The 24,412-nt window shown below is 38.7% G+C and overlaps 4 protein-coding genes across 4 annotated transcripts; 1 reads left to right on the forward strand and 3 right to left on the reverse strand.

Moving 5' to 3' along the window:
* Nucleotides 1-867: 867 nt before the first annotated feature.
* On the forward strand, nt 868-3,976 carry LOC137720337 (uncharacterized). Its single transcript, XM_068459393.1, has 2 exons — nt 868-1,794; nt 3,631-3,976. Exons 1-2 carry the CDS (start codon nt 1,006-1,008, stop codon nt 3,661-3,663), a joined length of 822 nt encoding a protein of 273 aa, XP_068315494.1. The 5' UTR covers nt 868-1,005; the 3' UTR covers nt 3,664-3,976.
* A 908-nt stretch (nt 3,977-4,884) lies between these two features.
* On the reverse strand, nt 4,885-5,860 carry LOC137720338 (NDR1/HIN1-like protein 26). The gene has a single exon (XM_068459394.1). The coding sequence runs from the start codon at nt 5,768-5,770 to the stop codon at nt 5,135-5,137; it is 636 nt and encodes a 211-aa protein (XP_068315495.1). The 5' UTR covers nt 5,771-5,860; the 3' UTR covers nt 4,885-5,134.
* Nucleotides 5,861-9,470: 3,610 nt separating this feature from the next.
* On the reverse strand, nt 9,471-13,332 carry LOC137720114 (two-component response regulator-like APRR5). The gene is made up of 8 exons (XM_068459125.1): nt 13,016-13,332; nt 12,139-12,300; nt 11,903-12,033; nt 11,668-11,808; nt 11,331-11,484; nt 10,892-11,234; nt 10,038-10,788; nt 9,471-9,917 (listed from the first exon to the last, which is right to left on the reverse strand). The coding sequence occupies exons 1-8, from the start codon at nt 13,224-13,226 to the stop codon at nt 9,795-9,797; spliced, it is 2,016 nt and encodes a 671-aa protein (XP_068315226.1). The 5' UTR covers nt 13,227-13,332; the 3' UTR covers nt 9,471-9,794.
* An 8,706-nt stretch (nt 13,333-22,038) lies between these two features.
* On the reverse strand, nt 22,039-23,019 carry LOC137721034 (F-box/kelch-repeat protein At3g23880-like). The gene has a single exon (XM_068460156.1). The coding sequence runs from the start codon at nt 23,017-23,019 to the stop codon at nt 22,039-22,041; it is 981 nt and encodes a 326-aa protein (XP_068316257.1).
* Between the last annotated feature and the right edge of the window lie 1,393 nt (nt 23,020-24,412).

The following is a 24,412-nucleotide window of genomic DNA, read 5'->3' on the forward strand; positions in this document are numbered from 1 at the left end:
AAATTTTAGGACAAAAATTTACCTGTTCTTATTTAAGAATAATGTATCCACAATGTTATTTTTGTATGAATATAATTTACCTACTTTTTTATTTTATATGAAACTAATTTACCTACTGTGACAATAATGTATCTACAATACTACATAAAAGATTTACTTTTTTTAACAACAATAGTGTATCTACAATTTTGTTTTCGTATGAATATAATTTACCTACAATTTAACTTTTCAAAAAATGTATCTTCTATTTTATGTTTTACTATCATATGTATGTTTATGTGTTCGCAAAATAATTTATCTAAAGTTATATAGTTAAGAGATATTGTAATGCATTATATTAATCCATTATTAGATTGGTAAAAGAAATTGTTAAAATTGTTAGCCATAATGGTTAGCTAATAATGGTTGTATGAGAACAGTTATAGAAAGTTGTGGCATAAATTGTAAATAACTTATATTAATAGGTTACTTGTTTTCTTATGTGGCAAGTTATTTAAATTTTGGGTTTTTATTGGATGTTGATTCATAGGTGGGTTTTTATCCGAGATATATGAGTTGCATGGGCCTATATCTAAACAACCCTTTTTTAAATGGTTTCTTGAAGGAAAAAAGGGACAGATAAAAACTTAGAATGAGATTATAAGAAAATATATAAAATATTTGAAGCTAACGGAAGATTTGACACAGAGTCAAGGACAGTAACATTCTAGAATTCATTAAATCAATTCTACTTAGTGAAATAAGACTTGATTATTGTTGTTGTTTGTTTCCTTGAAGGCCTGTTGTTTCATCTTAGTTGATATGCTCAAATTCCCACCTCTTATTTTTTCCCCATCAAACACCAACACAACCCTTTCCCTCATTTCGTCTTGACTCTTCTCCATCTTCGGTGTTGACTCAGTTCGAAGAGAAGAATGGAGCTGATCACCAAAATTTCATCGCCCCTTCGCCCACAACAAATACCTCCAATTGCGATTTGTTATCATCATCTTCGCAGTTGTTGACATGTCGCCGCAAGAAGTAGTCAGCAACAACCTCCAAACGCTACCCGATCTCCTCCTGACGGGGTTCTCCATCTGCTTCCTCTTCTCCTTCTCCGCCCGAGCTACCCTGTTCTCCAAAACCCCATTTCTCCATTTTCCTTCCTACCCTCGGCGCCTATTCAAAATCCCCACCATGTCCCTCCGCCAGCAGCAGCAGCGCTTCCCCACCCCACAGTCCCTCTCCGAGTGGCTCAAGCCTCGATTGCTCTCCGATTCTCTGGCCTCTTGGGGGGTCAAGCCCGGGACCAAGAACGTCCACAACCTCTGGCTCGAGCTCTCCGAAGGCGAAAGCTCTTTAGCCAATTCATCCCCTCCGGTTCGAACGGTTCAGGTTGTGACGGTACGGATCATCGACAATAAATCCCGGGTTTTGGTGGAATCCCACCAAGAATTATCGGATGGCAGCGTCAGGAGCCGAGGCCGGCCATTGTCAGAGAAAATGAAGCCGGGAGAGGACCACGAATCTGCGGCGAACCGGGCGGTTATGGAAGAGCTCGGTTCAATATTGAATTCGGAAAGCAGCGGAATTGTGAAGATTGTTCCAGGTTCTTATGAGAAGAGGGTGGAGGAGCGGCATTCGATGTCGTACCCGGGGTTGCCGGCGTGTTATGTGCTGCACTCGGTGGATGCTTGGGTGGAGGGCTTGCCGGAAGGTGAGTTTTGCACCGAGGAGGAGCACGAGTATTCGGATGGCGGTGCGATGAGCATTGCTCACGAGGCTGTGTACGTCAAGAAGCATTTTTGGAAATGGGTTAGTCTTGATTCCCTAAATTGTTGATTAGTTACTGATCAAGTGATGAACTTTTTTGTTTTTTTGATATAAGGAAATTGTCTCTTTACAAATTAACAACGTAGTTCTTGTTAATACTGTAAAATACTGTGAAATTTACACAATACTGTACTGTAAGACGTTGTTTTGTGGCTTTCAGCTGCTATATAGTATATACTGCATAATTGATGTCTTTGTTCGGTTCATTGCGAACTGATTGATGCAGTTTTCGGGTGAATGTTACGAAATTCGTCAATGTTTGAGACTCTGATTGTGATAACTTTTCCTTTAGTTATATATTTGCATGATTTCTTTGCAGTTTTCAGTTTTGTCAAACTCCTGTATTCACTTGGTAGTTGATCATTCACTCACACAAGTCACATATGAACGAAATGAACCGAGCTAGTAACCAACTTAAGGAAGAAAAGAGGCGGAGTCTGTTCGGGCATATGCAGAGTAGGGCCTCTACCCAAACTAATAGATAGATTTATCAAACGTACACCCCCAGCTATAAGCCCTTTGAGGTCAATCAGGGCTGAGAGAGCCCTCACCGTAGTAGCCTCGGGTTGGAAAGTGCTCTGTATGGGAGAGCAGGGAGTGACCAATAATGGTTGTTTGGGAAGCAGTTAACATTGCCGCAATATACTGTACCGATGATTTTGATCATTTGACGATGTACAATGAATGCTTGACCTTGGCAGTTGTTACTTGCGACTTGCGAGCGCCTGTAAGAGCAAGTCCAGCATTTGTAGTAGCTCGGTGGACCGGTTACTTTTTCTATCCAATTGCTCTAGCTCCTTGCTCCAACCCGGGCAATTGGGCTTAGGGGGGGCCCGAGTGAGAGGGTGGGCTCGAATCGCAGACCCGAGTGCCTTAGGGCAAGCTGATGCAAGGCTGATGTCAAGATAACCTTAGCCATATTATAAAATTAATAAAAAAGTAAAAAAAAAAAATGTAAAAAAGCAATAACTTTTTTTTTAATGTAAAAAATTAATAAAAAATGTAAAGAATTAATAAAAATCCGAAAAAAAATTAAAAAATTAAAAAAAAAAAAAAAGATTTAATTTTTCTATAAATATCTTATCATTATCTTCCACCTTACACCACAATTTTATATTTTCTCAAATACTTTGGGTTATAATTTCTTATTTAATGAAATGTGGTACAACGAGACCGATTAAAAATCATATCCGAAATTTGAAATAAAATTATTTTTTATTATTTTATAAAATAAAAAATACTAATATTTTATTGTATATTGCCATGGCTATTCAGTTTAGGGGTAGAGATGCAAAAGATAATTATTGTTCATTAAAGGTAGTTACTGTTCATTGGAGGGGTTTCAATAGGTAGTTGCCCTGGGGGCCTTTCCTACACTGGAGCTGCTCTAAGGAAGAGGGCTTCTCGCCCGACCCAAATAATCATATATAGTATACTACCTTTCTTAACCTGAACTCTAAGCACAATAAAGTAGCCTCAATGCAGCACTATAACTAACACTAATACTTGTTGACCTCCCTTAAACTACCGGAACACAAGTAGGTTTCTCCACCCGGGTATGTATAGAGTATGCATAGATTTGGTTCAAATAGTGTTGCTGCGTTAACTTGGCCATTGTTTACAAATGCTAATATGTGCCTGTAAAGTGGTGAAATTGCTATAGCCAGAGACAGAGGTGCAGTGAAGGTTAATAGTAAACAGTGAGAAGTAGTTCAGTAGTTCCTGTTTATGTCTTCGCTTGGTTGGTTAAAGCTTGGTTGGTGTTGTTGTACAGAATTTACTCGATTGATGTTGAAATGCAAGTTTTTTTTTTATCAGGTTGGAGACGCAAGCTATCTTTCGTATCGTTAAAAAGGTACTTTTCCTTTTGATATTTCTTTTGAGGACGCACTGAAAGTTGAAGCGTTTGTGTGTTGCAAGATACGCCAAGAGACGGTCGTGCTTAAGTGCTAAACACTCTAATTGCTATAATCTAATGGCTTTTCGCAACTGCGCACGGGAGAAATCTTGCGTGGTAGTTGCCGGATCTGAATGTTGACAGGCTACGATCTCGCAAGATTTGTCCTGCACGGGAGAATTTTTGATAGATTACCGCTTTCAGCTGCCATTGAATTGGAGTCTCGGGGGTTGTGTTATTCACTCCCTTTACCTTCTACACAATTCATGTTAATTTCTGTTTTTTGTTTTTCTTTAAATCATTTAATCCAACGGTAAAAAATTATTCAAAGATAACAAAAGGTGTGCGGTTTGCAACACACTTTCGCCAATTGACGGAACTAAAAAGTTTGACATAAAGTTAATGAAACTGAAGGTGGTAAAAGGTGAAAAGCATCTTTACCACAAAGGCTGTAAAGGCAAACCATATTTGGTCATATTTTCTTCCATAATAGGTTGTAGTTTCAAAGTGGTCAATTAGTCGACTAACTGCAGTTTAAAAGCATTTTGATATCTTAAATGGTACAGTTTAATTTGTGTAGAACTCTGCAGAAAGTATACGAAGTACGACTTCTTAATTTTTCGATACAAGCGTGAGAGTTATTTTAATCAGACATCTCTATCAGATATTTTTCGTTTATTTTTTTTTCACTGGAATTAGGACATTCTGATGTATGTTCAATTGACAAATTCATTTCCATTGTTGGGTTGGTAGAATTATGCCCAACGATTCTGCTGCGACGTTGCTTCCATGCATTACAAGTCCACATGATTATTAAAGGTTAAGGGTTGAAGTGTAAATTTGGGAATTCCTTAACGTAGAAAACAATGAATTTTCCCTCCTTTTTGTTTCTCCTTTTCTTTCTTGTTGGCATGTTAGCTATCAATATCACTACTCTTTTATGTCCTTATACCCCTCAATCTCTTTCCTTTTCTCCTCCCCACAAAACTACCACCAAAACCCACTATTGAAAAAGAGTCTATGAGAACATGATCTTCATTTTCTATGTTTTCTACCCGCATCACTTTTCGAGCATATTCATCGTTACAGTCGAGGTTCTGTTTTTGAGTTCATTCTCACTCAGTATTGCTTGTATTGTAAAGAAAATAAAAAGAAGATAAGATCAATGGTACAATTGAGCAAGCTTATCATTCTCACTCATATATGATCATTACTTCCAGTCCCATATGTCAATCATATGATTGTTACAAATTTACAAGCACTTAAGTGCAGAACAAAAGATCAACAAACATGACCAAGCAAATATTCAAGAACCAAACAACAAACATATAGTAGTACGAAGTAGTCTTTGTAGTCCAAGGAAGAACTTCTCGATGCCACTACGGCGTTATCCCAAGCATGATATAGGTAAGTTTCTCTCGCAATTCAGACGTTGGTAGAACACTGAGTCCCTTGCCTTGTAGTGAGAGGACCAGTTGGAACAGAAGGACCAAAAGCCATGACAGCAAGACAATCTACGTTGACCCTATACTTCCCGGAAACCCAAGCTCCGACCTTCCATCGAAGCCGTCCGAACACTTTGAGATTCAAAACCAGTCTACCAGCCGTTTGATCACGTCCCATTTCATAACCGAAAGAGGGACCCACTGGCAGACCGATTCCCACCAAAGAAGCTGTCAAGATGTTACTGTCTTCATGTCCTTGGTAAAACGGAGGAAGAGAAGTGTAGACAGTGATTTGCTGGCCCTTGTATGCAGCATAGACTTGAAGCTCGTCGTAGTAAATCCCGACTTTCTGATTAGGGTTTTTTGAAAGTAGGGTGAGTTGGACGGAGGAGTTGAGGAGGTAGCTGCTGGAGAGGTTGAGCTGGTAGATATCGGCTTCCTTGAGGGAGAACTCGGGTTTCGTGGGGCGGAGGATAAGCCAAACGACTAGTATTATGGAGAGAATTGTGGTGGCAAATGTAGAGAATAGTAATAAAAGATTCTTGTAGAGCTTGCAAATGTTAAGTCCGTGTTTGTTGCCACAGTGTTTAGGAGATTTTGTGAGGGCTGGAGACATTTGGAGCTACAAATATTTAGAGAGAGAGAGTTAGAGGAAGAGAGAGAGAAAGAGAGAGAGAGAGAGAGAGGAGGTTTCCAGGGTTAAGTAAGAGGGGAGGGAGGTGACGGGGTTAATAAAGGGAGCAAAAAGTATCAATAATTTAGGGCTTGAGACATTTGGAGCTACAAATATTTAGAGAGAGAGAGAGAGAGAGAGAGAGAGAGAGAGGAGGTTTCCAGGGTTAAGCAAGAGGGGAGGGATGTGACGGGGTTAATAAAGGGTGCAAAAAGTAGCAATAATTTTGCTCTCTCTTGGACTTTTGACTGGCAGCTTCCTCATATTGTGGTGGGAAGGGGCTGTAAGTTATATATTTGCTTGTAAACTTCTACGCTTCTACTTTAAAAAGGTGATTGAAAAAATCTTATACTATACGACCGTGAATCTGTACTATTGTCAGGTAGTAGCATGTATTCGAATATATATACCTATATATATATGTGTGTGTGTGACATTAGATCAATTGATAGTCAGCAACATAACATACTTAATTATCCAAAAACAAAGAGAAAATATTACATGTTTATGTAAAATCATGCACATATATCAACAGTTGGATCATTGTACACCTGTTGATCGATGTTGAATGGTTGATCATGCTTCGTGGTTGATGTGCCTTGCTGTGGATCGACGCAGCACATCAGATAGGGTACTTTTGGGATGATTCACGAATGGGATGGACCGTGAGGTGAAGAGCTTAGCCTTTTCCTAAAAGCAAATTGCATTTCTATATATATTTGTCCATTTACTAACTTGCAAATGCAAAAGTTTGCATGAAGGAAATAGTAGTGCTGCTTGAAAACGACATGAAAACATAGGAAGTTGTGCTGGTTCAAGTAAACCCCTTTGCGGCTTAAGAGTCCTAAACAACTTACGACTTAGGGTTAGGGTGGAAAAGTTCTTGTTAATTTGGAAAATAGAGTAATCAAACCAATAGACCATCCATCATCTGTCTTGATTAATTCATGAATATTCTAGGTTGTTCATATTATTGTCAATATCCATGCACGTAACATTGATGTGTAAATGAATGTTAGGTCAATTGACTTACACGGATGTCGCCTTCTTGTTGAGAAAAAGAAATATATATATATATATATATATATATGCGGGAATATACATCATTGAGTAGGTCTCAAGATATGCATGATGATTCATGAATGTACATGTTGTGTGCCATGCAACAAAGTTTCAAAAGTTGAAATTATGGACGCTTCTTATACCTTTTTATGCTTTACCAAGAAATATAATGTAAAAATATATATAGGGTACCATGATGGTGATGATCAAAATTCAAAAGCAGACAGATGATACTGGGGATATCTCTGTCGATCAATCTTAGCCAGAATGAGAGATTGGGAAGCACTTTTGGAATAATTGAGAGGAAAGTGAAGGCTTTTAAAAGAGCAATGAGATATAGCCGGTCTTATTGATTGAATGCGAGTGAGAAGAAAATGGTGCAATATAGCCTAGTGGCAGCGCCCCCCCCCCCCCCCCCCCCCCCTCTTCTCCTCTCTCTCCTCAGCTTTGTCCTCCCTTGTTCTAGTAAATGGAAGATTAATCATTAAAACTTTGAGATTAGGGATTAAGATATGATTAATTGACAGCGAAAATCTTGCTTAACTAGGGTCTAAAGTCTAAACACAATCAGAGAGGGGGAGTTTTCAAATATATTTACCAGAGAGAGTTCATAAGGAGAGAAGACATGGAGAATCTGTAAACAGGCTTTTTGGAAGCCACTGGGAGACATCACCAATCATTCATTTTCTTGGGTTTATTATGTCTTTTTAGGTGTTTTTTAGTTAAGAAAATGCCACAAGACTGTTAGTTGATGAGCCCCAGCATTTTTTTTTTTATTCGAGAGATATTCTAATCACATCTAAATTATTAGGAGATGATTCAAACTTGAGCGTCATGGAGAGCACGCTATTCTAGTCAACTTGACTATACATATGTCTACGATATCAAAGTGAAACTCAACCTAAACTAAGGCTTACTTTGTTTTGTATTATGATTTGGTTCATTATTAGGAGGGACCCTCTTGTTAAGAATCTTGAAGAGAATATTATACAGTTGCTGTTCAATTGTTTGAAAGCTGGGAGGTACTTTGTTTTTTGGTTTATTGGAACTTTTCACTTGAGTGATTTCTCATCCACTCATCTGACTAGTCTTTTTTCCTCTTAAATTTTGCTTCTTTCTTCCATCTGGGTCCGAAAAAGAAAGCTCCTTTATGACTTTGATTATAATAGGGAAAAAGGAAAAAAAAAAAGATTTAGGGTTTTTATAATTCACTGATTGTTTAGAGATAAACATGTTCTTTTGGGGGCGTATGATAGTAGCCCTCTGGTTCCACCACCATCATATTCAGCCAATCCAGGCTAATAGAGTGTGTTGAGTCATTGATGAACTGGAGGACGAAGAGAAACTTCGGTAGGTGTGTCACATGGTTGGACATGCAGGACAAGTCACTAATGAAGAAGTTACCATGTCGATACAAACACAGCCATGGAGAGGGTGGGGGTGGTGGTGGGGATGGTTGTTGTAAGAGAAAATGAAAGACCCTTCTTTTCCTAAAGTTTACTTATACCTGAGATGTCACCGTATACATAAAAAAATTAAATACACGACAATATGGATTGATTTGAGATACTGTCGTAATGACATACTGAGTTTTTCGCTGGTTTAGTTGGGCCTAGAATGATTGCATTGAGAAGATAACCATATGATATACCTGCAAATTGGTGGTGGCGAAGACCACATGTTGTTCATTTGCATCCGTATCTTTCTATCCCAACATCTGCAAATATATCCCATGCATGCATTATTTCAACTAATGCACTGCACAACTTAAGCACGGCATGCATTAGTGATGGTATGAATTATTGACGAAGCCATATTTTCGTACTAGAAAAAGATGGAACGTGCCTTTGAGTTGAGTTGCCTATAAACTAAGACTTGTTTACAAGTTGGGAAATTACCTACCACAATTAGTGGGGAAAGAGAGAAGGCAATCATCAAGTTGTGGACACTGACGACTTTGACAAGGCCTTTTGTTTTTGGACAGCATGCAAGTAATCGTAGGCTGTATCCAAGACGACGACGTATCTATATCCATAGGTTGGTAGAAAATGATGTTTATGAATTCAAGCTGCAGAGTGGACTGGAGCACTCAGTTTTTGCTCACCACAATCAGAATTTAAATGTACAAAAACAACTCATGCTTATTTGTTTACGGAATGAGCAGGTATAGAAAGTAGCCTGCATGACGTAATTCACGTGTGGCAACATTTCAAGCTTGACACATGGGTGAACATGTTCGATGTTGTGAAAGAAGTTAAAGTTCGACCAAAAAACTAATCAGTAACAGGTAAGTAGCTCAACTCGTATAACAGCTTGAAAGCTGATACATGTGTGAACCTATTCTGATCTTGTGAAAGAAGTAGAAGTCTGACTCAAAAACTAATCAATAATAGGTAAGTAGCTCAACTCCTTATAACAGCTTGCAAAGCTTTTAAACTTTCCGACGTGGATTCTTCACAACCTCATGGTGGGGCACTTGATCTTAACAAAGGCGTAGTTAAACGTCGATAATATACAACTTATACCTAATACCTAATGGGGTTCTTTCAAAATATATGGTTAGTGATAATAACACAAGCAATGATCAAATGAAGTTTGTATACCCACTGAGATTTGAAATCTTGAATGAACAAACCTATGTGATAACAAACAAAAATACAATGACTAAAACATCCCTAGGAAGAAAAATATACAACCCCATTTTACAGAGGATACATTGGTAAAATAAGTTAATACATATATACTTGAAAGATGAAAGTAGAACTGATGTCAGAAGCTTCTTCAGGCCTGTACTATTCTCCTCACCTGTGTTTCTTGGCATCAAAAACTGAAAAACGGTATAACAAAGCTATATACTCTACCCATCCGCCATCTTAACTTGAAGTACAAGAAACTCTATAAGTAGTTAACCCTCATATGTATTGCCATCAGTGTCTGCAGGTGAAGGATCAGTACTCGCTTGACGAACAAACTGCCCTTTTATTCTGGGGCGCTGCTCTGCGAGTTTCTTTCTGCTCTCGTAGCGAACCTGAAAAATGAAACATCTCATGTTAAAATGCGAGTTTCTTTGGGGACTAGGGTAGGAGAGGCAGAAATAGTAGTAAAAATGAGAACAATGAGAGAAAGGTTGACAAAGATAGTGATGTACCTTCTTGTCATAGCATCTATCTTTGCGCTTCAAGCGGAACTTGTTTAGAGCTGCTTCTCTTTGGTTGGATCGATGAGAATTTCCATTTTGATTAAAGAAACTGTCTTCGTTCTTGTGCTCTGGAGCAGCCCTAAACATAGCCACCTGATCAACATTGTTGCTTCCACAAGCACTTCCATACCCCTTGCTACTGAGATGACCTGTATTGCCATTACAGAAACTGTTACTTGCACTTTGATCGGTTGCTGAGGACATATGCCCTTGATCCTCATTGAATCTCTGATCCTGATTCTGCATTGCTTGGTCCATTGTAACTTTGGCATTTTGATAAAGTGTGCCGTATACTTTCTCAGATTTATCTGTTTGAAGATTTGCGGGGTAAAATGTATTCATTAGGAATGAGGGTTCCTGCTGGGCAGCTGAACTAGCAATTGGTGATGGACTTGATTGTGCACAAAACATTGGAGGCAGTACCGTACCATACCCATTGCTTAGATTGTTAACCCTTATGCCTTTCACGGGAACTGGAAGAGGAAATAGTCTCTGCTCAGGGCATGACATTCCAACTTCGGATTGGTTAGATTGACCGGTAGCTAGAGTAATAATACTCCTGGGAGTACTAAAAGTCGTAGCAGGAGTACCACAATCAGCATTGGTATTAGATGTTTGCTTCTTCTCGCACGTAGTTTCATATGCCTTTTGCTGATCACACAGTGAAGTTTTCTGGGGCTGCACTGGCTTGTTGATGTATCTGCAAGACAGATCGTTAATTGATATAGAAAATAAGTCTGGTGGAAGAGCAAAACTGATGTGCACAAGTCACCAAATTCCAAGTGTACAAAATGGAAACTCACCTTGAAAAGGCGGAAGCATCAGAGTGGCCAAGGGCGTGCCTTTTCTCAGTAACTCGATTCTTAAAGCCACTGGAGTCGGGTCTTTTCAAGGACAGATCCAATTGTGGAGCAGAATCAAACATGCTAGGTGCATTACTTGAAGAAGAATTTCTCTGGTTGCTACTTGGATATTTACTGAATGCTCCAATAAAGTCAGTGATATCTCTAGAAGAGTTGACAAGTAGATCGTTATTGTCACAAGCTTCACTAGTCATATTATCATCCCTCCTCTGACTTTCTGCCTTGGCACCCTCGCCTGGTGAAACTGCTGTGTCAGTGATTTCATCGGCAGCCTCAGTTGTTCCTAATTGGATTGATACAATCATAAAATGTTAGCAGGCCTTCCTACATAGCTGAACAGACAAGAAGCTATTAAAATGGAAAGGTATAGATGTTAAACCTCTAGCTGCATTTCCATGCGTAAGAAATTTCTTGCCAAAATTGGCGTGTGCTTCATCTTTCTTCATTCTCAAGTCACCAAGAGAAGTTTTTCCCTGTATTTGCTTATCCACAGGGGCATTCTCAGTTTCGAAGTCTGGCTTTGTACAAGAGCTCTGCAAGAGAATAAATCGTACAGTCAGTCTACTGAAAAATTCAACCTAAATTGAAAGGAAGTTCCTATCATCAAGCATTTGAAGCATTATGATAGGATAGTCATAAAAAATCTACACTGTTAGAATTCAAATGCATGCTAAGAATGCTTTTTCTGTGCCATTTAGAAATTATAAAACACGAACCTGAGAATCAGTCCCTTTTCCCATGTCCTCGTTAACACGTGCCATATAGCCACTTGAATGATTGCTTGCACCATCGTTTTTGCAAGTGGCTTTGATCTTTTGTTGTCCAACACTCTCATTAAGGGGGCCATTTCGGGCTAACTGACAGACAATAAAATTTAGGTTTGTTCAGAAACCATACGACAAAAATTACAAGCTAAACCAAAGAACAGAACAGAAAGTTGAGCAGGCATACAGATTGTCTTCTCCAAACATGCTGCCATAGATTTGTCAGCTCATTCTTCCTAATAGGCTTGACTAGATAGTCAGAAACACCTCTCGTCATGCATTTGTAAACCGTACTAATTGAATCCTGAGAGGACATCACTGCAAGATCACAAAAGAAGAGCAAATTTGTTAAGCACCACCATTTTGAAAAAATCAAATCAGTTATTAATCAAAATCCACGTTTATTTGTTCTTCGTATCGTACTTATAACAGGAATATTTTTGCAGATCTCGTGCTCCATGATTAGCGTAAGCAAAGCAAATCCAGATATCGATGGCAGATCGACCTCTGTCAGTATCAGGTCTATGTTATGAGGCCTTGCTTTCAGTATCTCCCAAGCCTTTAAGCCATCAGCTACAGCAGCAACTGCTCAAACAAAAAACAGGAGCCTTCATAAGAACAGTTCAAAACATTCATGCTTAAGCAGAATATATAATCCTTTTCGTCAATAACGAATGAAGGCCAAAGCGAGTGACTTTAACCATTAATTCCTTTGTTCACTGAACTCAGAACAAGTGACAGTAAAAAAAGAAATCATTCTGTTTATGTAACTAGTGCTAAACGCCTTCATCGATATCGTTAAATTATAAAATTTACAGCCTTTTAATTGCTTAACAATTTGGTATGAATGCAAACTTATAAGATTTAAAGAACACACAATATATAGTTGACCTTACAGACTTTACATCCATTTCTATAACTGGCCTATGTTTCTTTCCATTAAGATAAGCCCAATATAAAAGCTTCCACTTCATGCTAATTCAAGTTCAACAATAATCTTCAATTCCTCATCCAAAATCTTTCCTTTTTTTTCTTATCCAACAAGTTAATATATTAAAAAGAGAAAAGCAGCAAAGAATCCAACTGACGGGATCATAAAAATTCAAACACCTAAAAATCCACCCAAAAATCGCCAAATAAACAAAAACCCAGTTCATCATTCATCAAGATCCACCACAAAATCCATCAAAACCGAAACTTTAATCAAATTAAACAAAATCCCAGATCATCATTCAGCAGAATCCGCTATAAATTCCATCAAAACAAAAACTTTAAGCAAATTAAAGCAAACCCCACTAACCTCTGTAGCTACATTTCCTGAGAAGCACAGCTATAATATGCCTGGTGGAGTCATCCGCTTCCACAAGCAACACCCGCATGTTCATCGTCGGCAGCAGCTTCTCCCACCGCATCGTCCCGACGGAAGAGTCGCACTCGCCGCCGTCCTTCTTCTCCGCCTCTGCTCGCAGCCTCGCCTCCACGTCCTCGCTATTGATACCCACCTCGCCCATTTCTCTCTAAATTTCTATTTGCACCCACCGGAGGAAACAGAGCGTCGCAATGTCTCAGCGATGCTTGAGAGTTTGGGAAATTCTCTCAATGCTTCTCATCCTTTCTTGCTCAATGTTCAGACCTTTTTGTCCGTAAAAATATCTGAAACTTCTAGTCCCAAATCAATCGGACGGCGAAGATGCCGATTCCCAATCAATCTAACGGTGAAAAATATCTCAGCCTACCAGTGGGTAGGAAAATATCTACGGCCCTGTTGCGGTGGGGCCGATCTGCCACGTCATCAACCCAATCGAAGACAAGTGGCCATAGATTGATCAGAAGGCGCGGCGTCATTGGCTTCGGCATCTGGTGGTCCAAATTAAAAGAAATCTCTTTTTTCCCGGGAGATTTTTTGGGTGAGGACAGCTGGCAGGGCGGGCCCGGCGTGGTAGATATTTTTGAGTGCCTGGGGGCGGCGATGATGAGATTTTTTAATGTGATTGGCACACGAAAGGTAGTACATCATGTGTTATTATACAAATTGTGGAATATGTGTATTAAAAAATTAATAACTTAATAAAATTTCCTACCACTTAGATAAAAACACGTAGTATACCATTTGTATTCCTATCACAATTAAAATTTTCTCGCGGCGATGGATCGCATGTGTAGGATCGAGCCACGTGGAGTGCTAGTGGAGGGAGTCTGATTTGTGGCCTTGGGAGTGGTCTTGGACTAATAGGGGCATCTTACGTTTTAATTGCGTTTTTCTGTGTACTCTCAATGGCTGTCCTCGCCTTCTTATTGGGGAAGGCTAGCGTGTGGTTGTTAGCTTCTAATTGGGCTGGCTTTACTCGTTTAACAGTCTTCGGCCAATGTCAAAAAGTCGCTAGCCTAAACATACCGTCTAGAGGATTAGATGAGGCCTAGGGGATTTTTTTTTTAGTTTAATTAAATATATTATATAATATATAAGTTAAAAAAAATTATATAATTATATCATAAATCATAAATTACAAAATAAAATGATATATAAATTATAAAGTACTATAGATTTAACGCCATGGTTAAGATTTTATAAATTTATAGTCATGGTTAAGATTCTATAGATAGAATTTATCTCTGAAACTAAAACTGAAAAAGAAGAGTGTCAAAAAGTTCTTAAACAAACACACTATGATAACTTTTTGTCGATATCGTACAATTGTGTCCTCAGTAGATAAAACAAGTTCACTTAATATAACATCATCACTAGGTAAGCAATATCACATAGAGGTTTAGTCGTTACACTTAAATTTTTTTTATTTATATAGACGTTATTTTACACTAAAAAAAAAAAGAAAAAAAATAGTCTCGGAATATTACGAATTAGAAAGGAAAAAAAAACCCTAATTACCAGGGTAATTCTCCAGTTACTACATTCAAAACTTTATAGATAACAAGATGGCACACGGAGGTAGGTAGACATGCAGCTAATGACCCGCATTAGTGGCTCTTAATCCTTCATTATAGCGTCTAATATTGTTTGTTTAATGGATAAGGATGAAAGAAAGTTGACTCTTCTTATAGGGCCATGCTAGATGGCATCCACTGATTGAGTCCTCACATTCTCAAAAAACATTTGTGTGATTGTCGTTTTCACTTTTTATGTAAACCTAGTTTTTTATTTTGGTGGAACGATTGTCGTTATTTGCACAAAAGATTATCGAACTCCGGTTGGATTTGAGTGTGGTATTTGGTACAAATGATGGACTAATTAGAATCATAAAATAATGGCACATGCTCTAATTATGTCGCAATCTTAAATTATTGGAGTGGATTGTGTCTAACCAATCACTTATGCCTTCACTATACCTCATGATTTTCTAGCAAACCCATTATTTATATATGACCCTCTTACATGGGGGCGAGTTTTGGTGCAACGAAATGTTGCTCTTTTGTAATTGAAAAGTCATAGGTTATAGGCGTGAAAACAGTCTTTTTGCAAAGCAAGAGTAAGACTATGTATGATACGCTCTTTTCTAACTTTTACAAAACGGAAAACCTTATTGGCTTATGGTCGCCTCCCTTTTATGGCTTCCTTATCATGTTATCATAGACATAATTCCATCAAGTCCGTGGTTACGTGCTAGCAATACAAGTTGGATAGCATGGGGAGATATTACTCCTACAAACTAACTTATAAGGGGAAGGTGCTTCTGAATATTCCATTATGCTTCCGTATTCAACGTCCTCATTGGTCTACTCTAGCTATTAGCACTGTCACAACAAAAACTCTTTCATTTGTATTAAACATATACGTGGAGAAGAACTTGTATGTCACGAAGACTAATTATCTTGTTCCTTTCTCACTCTCGTAAAGATTGGAAAACGAGAAAAGAATGTACATTCAGATTAACAGGCAAGTTGTTGTTCCATGTGGCTCCACTTATTATTGTCATCATGTGCTTCAGAGATATCAAGCTTCCACAAGCAAGCCTTTGAGAACCCCTTCTAAGCTTCATACCAAAATGCTTATTGTACGTTGTGAAGATGGAAATGCTTGTATACTTCTAGAGTAACGGCACCAGTCGGTCGGGATTAATTTTGAAGGTTTCGTGTCTTGTTGGATCTATTTACTTCTACTACAGAAACTTCCATAGGAATGCAGATAATGTATAAATTTTCAAACTCATTCATTCTCTTCCAGAACTATATGTAAACAATCTGATGAAGGTAAACATGCATGTTTCAATATTTGTTTTTCCCTACACTAACAGATCTCATTCTCTTCCACAACTATATGTATGCATAAATGCAGCTTGGATTTGCATCGATCGGGCTAGGTATACACACCGCACACAAATGTACATGATCATGAAAGGAGTAAATAACAATGGATAATAGCCAGTATCTTAATATGTACGACAATTACGTTATATTTTTACATTAATAGAAAGAGCAAGGCAAAGGAAAGGCTCATAATACCAGCTGGTATGCTTCAAATCAAAGCATGAGCTATCCGCCGCCAATGACCGGTAAAACCAAAGTTTCCACGTACTTTACCACTTGTGCGTTCCGGGCAGGAGTGTCGAGTACAATCCTGCAAATGTCTTGTTCCGGTATATATAATATCAAGTCACCTTTACTCGATTCCATCAAAACTTCATCATCGTCTTCCATAATGGATATAAGCTTCAACCACTTCACTTTTGGAGGGAAAATCTCCGGACGAATTTTCGCCAAAATAGTCCAAGATTGATCGACCCCATATTCCATCATCACCCATATGGTGAATGTTGAATAAGTGGCCAAGTGGCCATTCTTTAAAATTAACAATCCAAAGGTGGAAACACCTTTCCTTATTTTGGGGAGGAAAATGGGAAAAGATGTTTTGTTGTCTCTTAAACACCCGTGAGTGTTGGCTAAAAGAAAAGGAAATATTGGTTCAAAGCAAGGGAGTTCATTCATTTCGGTTTTGGTAGGAAACAAGTGAGAGAAAAAAAGCTCCTTTTGCAAAGAGAAAAGATAGAGTTTTGCAGAGAGTTTTGCAGAGAGCAAGGGAGTCTTGCAGTCAGCCCAAAAAGAAGAACAAGTTGCTGCTTCAATTGGTTAGTAATCATCCACCAAAGTAGGTGTTGTTGTAATAGCCGAGAGCTATATGTATAGAGAAGAAATTATTCATTATATTTCTTTCTCTATTTGTTTCTTTGGTGTGTGAGAGCTATTGGGTGTATTGGGCTTTTGGGTTGAGAGATTGTCAACACTTTGTAAACTCCCATTTGGTTGATAGTGGATTATTGGGTAAGCTCCTACTGCTCCGAGGACGTACTCCAGTTACACTGACTGTGGAGGAACCTCGTTAAAATCTTGGTGTCTTTTATATTTTGTTCTTGCATTTTATTTGATATATTTCCTGTGGGTTAGCTTGAGTTGGTTCCAAAATAGATTTGGTGCTATCCTAGCACAACAATTGGTATCAGAGCACTGGTTGCTCTTGGGTACTGTCTAGTTGCCAAAGATGTCAGACGGGCAAGATGAGAATCCTTTTGGAAGCAGCTCCGGGTTTGCAAGAACTACGGTGCAAAATGCAAAGTTCGAAGTGGAAAAGTTTGATGGCACAAACAACTTCGGGATGTGGCAATGTGAGGTTAAAGATGTGTTGGCTCAACAAGATCTTCTTGCCGCCTTGGGAGAGAAGCCTGAAGCTATGTCGAAACTGGAATGGGAGAAATTAAATTTGTGGGCTTGCTCTTCAATTCGGTTGTGCCTTGCAAAAACTCAGAAGTATTTTGTGATGCGGGAGACTTTGGCAAGTGTGTTGTGGCAAAAATTGGAAGACAAGTATATGACGAAGAGTGCAGAGAACCGGCTACACTTGAAGAAAAAGCTCTACCGCTTCCAATACAAAGAAGGTACAAAAATGATTAGACACCTTGATGCTTTTAATAAGTTGATTGCCGACTTGTTAAATTTAGATGAGGATATTAAGGATGAAGATAAGGCCTTAATATTGTTGAATTCTTTGCCGGACTCTTATGAGCATTTTGTTACCACTATTATGCATGGTAAAGAAACTGTGAAATTTGAAGATGTGTCAAATGCCTTGATGAATTATGAAATGAGGCATAGAGATAAAAATCATGATAGTACCTCTGAAGCTTTATTTGTTAGAGGTAGATCATCGGAGAGGAGATCCTCTTCTAGCAGGAAAAAATCACAGTCTCGACCTAGAGGAAACTCTAAAGGTAGAAAACCTTTGGAAAGGGATGAATGTGCCTTTTGTCGTAATAAGGGCCATTGGAAGAAAGATTGTCCTAGATTGAAGACCAAAGGCAAAGAAAGTTCTGAAGCTAATGTTGCTGAGGTTGAAACAGATTTTTCTGATTTTGCTTTAACCACTTCCTCATCATTTGATTGTGCTACTAAGTGGGTGTTGGATACGGGTTGTACTCATCATATGACTCCTCACAAGGATTGGTTTTCAAGCTTGAACGAGTTTGATGGTGGTGTTGTGTTCATGGGAGATGACAATCCTTGCACAACAAAAGGGATTGGTACAGTTCGTTTGAAGTTGCATGATGGCATGGTTAAAGAGTTGACAGGTGTTCGGTATGTACCGAATTTGAAGAAAAATCTTATTTCTTTGGGAACTTTGGAAGCCAAGGGCTTCAGGTTTCATTCAGATGGGCAGACATTGAAGGTGACTTATGGTGCACTTGTTGTGATGAAAGCTCCTCGAAGTGGCCATTTGTATTTATTGCAAGGAAACACTGTGACAGGTGAAGCATCTGTAGTCTCAGAAAATATGGGCACATCCGATTCTGATACTACTAGATTGTGGCATATGAGATTAGGCCATGCCGGTGAGAAAGCTCTACAAGGGCTTGTGAAACAAGGTCTTCTAAAAGGTGCCACGACTTGTAAGCTTGATTTCTGTGAGCATTGTGTCTTGGGAAAGCAAACTAGAGTGAAGTTTGGTACTGCTGTACATCAGACGAAGGGCATTCTTGATTATGTGCATTCAGATGTTTGGGGTCCTACAAAGACTCCCTCTTTGAGTGGTAGACATTGGTTCGTGACCTTTGTTGATGATTATTCAAGAAGGTCTTGGGTCTACACTATGAAGCACAAGAGTGAGGTGTTGAGTATTTTCTTGGGTTGGAAGAAAATGGTTGAGAACCAGACTGGGAGAAAGATTAAGATTTTGAGATCGGATAATGGTGGTGAATACACATCCGACCCTTTCTTTAAAGTTTGCAAAGAAGAAGGGATTGTAAGACATTTCAGTGTCAAGGGAACTCCACAACAAAATGGAGTTGCAGAAAGATTGAATCGAACCTTGCTTGAGAAGGTTAGATGCATGTTGTCTCAGTCGGGTTTGAGCAAGTCGTTTTGGGCAGAGGCAGTTACTTATGCATGTCACATCATCAACCGATTACCCTCAGCTGTTATTCAGGGTCAGACGCCAATAGAGGTATGGACTGGAAAACCTTCTAATGATTATAATTATATTCGTATTTTTGGTTCACCTGCTTATTTTCATGTAACTGAAAATAAACTTGATCCTAGAGCCAAAAAGGCTATCTTTCTTGGTTTTAGTAGTGGTGTCAAAGGTTACAGGTTATGGTGCCCGGAGATGAAGAAACTCGTAATCAGCAGAGATGTGACATTTGATGAAGAAAATATGTTCAGAGACTCTGAAAAGAATGTGAAAAATATCCAACAGGTGGAGCTTGAGAAAGTTGCCTCTAGTACTTCAAATCCTATTTCCGCTGATGTCGAAGCCACTACAAGTGAAGAAGTGGGAGACCATGAGGATGTTGAAGAAGTTGAACTTGAAGATTCTATTCAAGTTGAAGAGCAAGTTTCACCTCAAGAGTCTATTGCCAAGAACAGAGGAAAAAGACAAATTACCAAGCCAGCTCGGTATAGTGACTATGTTGCTTTTGCTCTTCCTATTATCACTGATGAGATTCCATCCAATTTTGAGGAAGCCATTGAGAGTGAGGAAAAGGAGAAGTGGTGCAATGCCATGGGTGATGAGATGAATTCTCTCTTGAAGAACAAAACTTGGGAGTTAGCTAAATTGCCTAAGGGTAAGAAAGCTATTGGTTGCAAATGGGTGTATGCCAAGAAGGAAGATGCTGATGAGAAAAGCAATGTAAGATTTAAAGCAAGATTAGTTGCTAAAGGGTATGCACAAAAGGAGGGCATTGACTACAACGAAATATTTTCTCCAGTTGTGAAGCACTCCTCAATTCGTATTATGTTAGCTCTTGTTGCACAATATGATCTTGAGCTTGTGCAACTCGATGTGAAAACGGTTTTCCTACATGGTGATTTGAATGAAGAGATCTATATGTGTCAACCGGATGGATATATGGTGAAAGGGAAAGAAAATTTGTTTTGCAAGTTGAAGAAATCACTTTATGGCTTGAAGCAATCTCCAAGACAATGGTATTTGAGGTTTGATAAATTTATGAGAGGCCAAAATTATTCTAGAAGTCAATATGATCATTGTGTGTACTTCAAGAAGTTGCAAGATGGGTCTTTCATTTATTTGTTGATATATGTTGATGATATGTTGATTGCCTCAAAGAATGTTGAAGAGATTGAGAAATTGAAGAATCAAATGAAGAATGAGTTCGAGATGAAGGATCTTGGTGAAGCAAAGAAGATCCTTGGCATGGAGATCACTAGAGACAGAGAGAAGGGTTTGGTTTGTTTGAATCAAAGACAATACCTTGAGAAGTTGATTCGGAAGTTTGGAGTTCATGATTCAACTAAACCGGTTAGTACCCCTTTGGCTCCTCATTTTAAATTGAGTTCTCTACAATGTCCTAAAACTGATCAAGAGAAGCTACAAATGAAAAATATACCATATGCAAATTTGGTTGGTAGTTTGATGTATGCAATGGTATGCTCTAGACCGGATATTGCTCATGCAGTTGGCATGGTGAGTCGATATATGCATAATCCTGGTAAAGAGCATTGGAATGCAGCTAAGTGGATATTGAGGTATCTCCATGGTACTCGAGATGTTGGTTTATGCTTTGAGAGGGATGACTCTGGTATTGGTCATTTTGCTGTTGGTTATGTTGATTCAGATTATGCAGGTGATCTGGATGGAAGAAAGTCTACTACAGGCTATGTGTTTACTATGGCTAAAGGGCCAGTTTGTTGGAGGTCCATTTTGCAGTCGTCTGTTGCTTTGTCTACTACAGAGGCTGAATATATGGCAGTTGCTGAAGCTATAAAGGAGGCCATTTGGATACATGGGCTGATTAGAGATTTGGGGGTTGATCAGAAGCAGGTGGAGGTGCATTGTGATAGTCAGAGTGCCATTTATTTGGCTAAGTATCAGGTTCATCATGCGAGGACCAAGCACATAGATGTGCGTTATCACTTTGTTCGTGAAGTTGTTGGTGAAGGAGAAATCATTCTCCAGAAGATTCCAACTAAAGACAACCCCGCTGATATGTTGACTAAGGTTGTTGGTGTAGCCAAGTTTGTTCATTGCTTGAACTTGGCTCACATTTTGCCTATATAAAGAAGGCGTTGAGCAGTAGGAGTTTTGGAGAATTGGCTCGGCATGAGTTGTTCTCTTGCTAGTGATTGGGAGTGATGTTGTGTGTTAATTGTGTTGTTTGGCTTATCATGACGTTTTTCGGAACTTGGCCAAGGTGGAGATTGTTGAATAAGTGGCCAAGTGGCCATTCTTTAAAATTAACAATCCAAAGGTGGAAACACCTTTCCTTATTTTGGGGAGGAAAATGGGAAAAGATGTTTTGTTGTCTCTTAAACACCCGTGAGTGTTGGCTAAAAGAAAAGGAAATATTGGTTCAAAGCAAGGGAGTTCATTCATTTCGGTTTTGGTAGGAAACAAGTGAGAGAAAAAAAGCTCCTTTTGCAAAGAGAAAAGATAGAGTTTTGCAGAGAGTTTTGCAGAGAGCAAGGGAGTCTTGCAGTCAGCCCAAAAAGAAGAACAAGTTGCTGCTTCAATTGGTTAGTAATCATCCACCAAAGTAGGTGTTGTTGTAATAGCCGAGAGCTATATGTATAGAGAAGAAATTATTCATTATATTTCTTTCTCTATTTGTTTCTTTGGTGTGTGAGAGCTATTGGGTGTATTGGGCTTTTGGGTTGAGAGATTGTCAACACTTTGTAAACTCCCATTTGGTTGATAGTGGATTATTGGGTAAGCTCCTACTGCTCCGAGGACGTACTCCAGTTACACTGACTGTGGAGGAACCTCGTTAAAATCTTGGTGTCTTTTATATTTTGTTCTTGCATTTTATTTGATATATTTCCTGTGGGTTAGCTTGAGTTGGTTCCAAAATAGATTTGGTGCTATCCTAGCACAACAGTGAAGACGTACTCCAAGTCAGCTGGATGATTTAACTGATCAATGCAGGAAGTGTGAAAGAAGAGACGATCTCCAGTAGTTCCCACTCCCGTCCACATGGAACATCCTTTATGCTTAATATGGGAAAAGAAACGAAATTTCTCCTGTGCGAAATCAAAGGACCTGATTGTTGTTCCAGTATTCGTAGAGTTCATATCAGTCCAATGTAGAGCTCCATTTAAGAAGCACCCTCGCATGTTTATGTCGGAAACCTGGAGGTAGCTTTCACTAACAATCTTCCATGAACCCGTTTTGAGTGCAAAGATTGCAACCAATTTTCTTTCAGCGGGATAATCAAAACCGCCCAAAAGGACCTTGTAGTCTTGAGTGGTGGAATCATAGCCGAATCCATAAAAACTTGGGCTCGAACGAAAACAATCGATGTCTGGTAGCTTACGGGTTGTTCTGGTACTAGGGTTCCACAAGAGAAGTCTTTTGTTTTCATACCGTTTTCTGTACGAGTGAGACCAGTCACCACGTGGAGGTTCAAGTAGTAGGCAGATGAGGCCATTGCAAGAACCCACAAGGGTTGAATCCTTGAGACTAGTATCATCTGGAAATTCATCTTCAAGGTCTCTACGTATTGCTGCTGCAGACTCGGAGGCGGAGACGCTGGAGACAACGTTCTTCTTCTTCAGTGATAGGTAGTCTACGATTTGGGGAAATCGAGATGGGGGATCACAAAAGTGACGGGAAAGTCGAAAGGGACGTTCAAAGATGATCAAGATATTCTTATTGTTATCGTTGTAGTTGGTACGTCCTAGGTGCTTGGTGATGAAATCGGAAGTGGAGATTAAGGCACGCCATGACTTGCATACACAACGGAATCGGAGGAGAGATATAACCGGTAGCCATGAAAGTATCTCTACGATTATATCTTCATAGTTGGAGGAGAAGATCGACAATTCTCCACCATCATCCGCCATAGTAGTAGAAAACGAATGGCTGAATACTTCAAATCTTATTGATCGATCGTTCGGGTTACACTAATATATATATATATACGGTACTATTAGATTAGGAATGTAATCGTGTAAATCCTATCATGCTATATCTATATATATATATATATATATATATATAGTACTATTAGATTAGGAATGTAATCGTGTAAATCCTATCATGCTATATCTCTTGGATTATATATTATCCTATTAGAATTGTAATCTTATAGTGGGGTATTCAATTGAGATCTATATCTCTTGGATTATATATTATCCTATTAGAATTGTAATCTTATAGTGGGGTATTCAATTGAGATTTTGAGATATTTTAATTTTTTTTACAAATTCAGAGGTATTCAATCAGGATTTTAAGTGATTCTCTGAAAGTCTAGGTGTATTCAATCAAAATTTTAAATGATAGTTTATAATATTCCATGTGTATTTAATTAAAAATTAATTTTAAAGGATTATAAAAAGTTGGAGAATTCGAGAAAATTTGAAATATTTCGTAATTTATTTTAAGAATTCTAAAATCTCACATCTTTCTTTAAAATTCAAAAGATTTCACTCAAAATTTTACATAAAATCTCTAAAAATTAATTAAATAAATTCTATCAGAATCCTTAAATTTATAAATCCATAAAAATCTCAATTGAATACACATTTGTTATTGGGCTAGCTACAAGGGCTTGAGTTTTCTGAGTAGTCAAGGGGCGATTGTTTTCAGATCTTTCTTTGTGCAAGGGAGGGTCTAGATATAGGGAATTCTTAGAGCTGCGAAACGTTTTAAAGAGAATGGATTATCTCCTCTCCTATTCTTATTCCCTTCTCTCATTTCCTCTCATATATTGATTTTTGTTTTATTATTTTTATAAAAAAAATTAATATAAGATATTGATGTAGCTTATCCGTGACCATTCAAATAAAAGAAAAGGAAATGGAAGAAAGATTAGAAGGGAGAGAATCCCTTCCAAAAGAGAACGACGTTGGGACGCCTAACTATCAAATCAATGCCGCCAAAGCGGTCGAAGAATGCGATTGTTCTCTCGATTTCTTCAACTGACTTGAGACAATGCCTCGTGCAGATTAACCTTGTTGAGAACATCGAATATCTTGTCAACGGGAACGCCGCGGTGAAGAAGCGATCTGACTTTCTGATCCAAAACCCACCAAGAATCTTGCTTCCGCTGTCCCGAAAAGCCGCTTAAGCCGCGACGGCTCAATCTTCCCTTCCAAATCGTCGAGCACAAATTGCAGAAACGGACCAATTTCCTCAGCAGTTAACAAACTTGGGGATTTTATAATCAACTGAGAAAGCACGAGGCCGTCGATTCCAACAGAACGGAATGAATGAATCCGAGAATGCAGTGAACCC

The sequence above is a fragment of the Pyrus communis genome, chromosome 16 (assembly GCF_963583255.1).
Source record: "Pyrus communis chromosome 16, drPyrComm1.1, whole genome shotgun sequence".
Lineage (NCBI taxonomy): Eukaryota > Viridiplantae > Streptophyta > Magnoliopsida > Rosales > Rosaceae > Pyrus > Pyrus communis.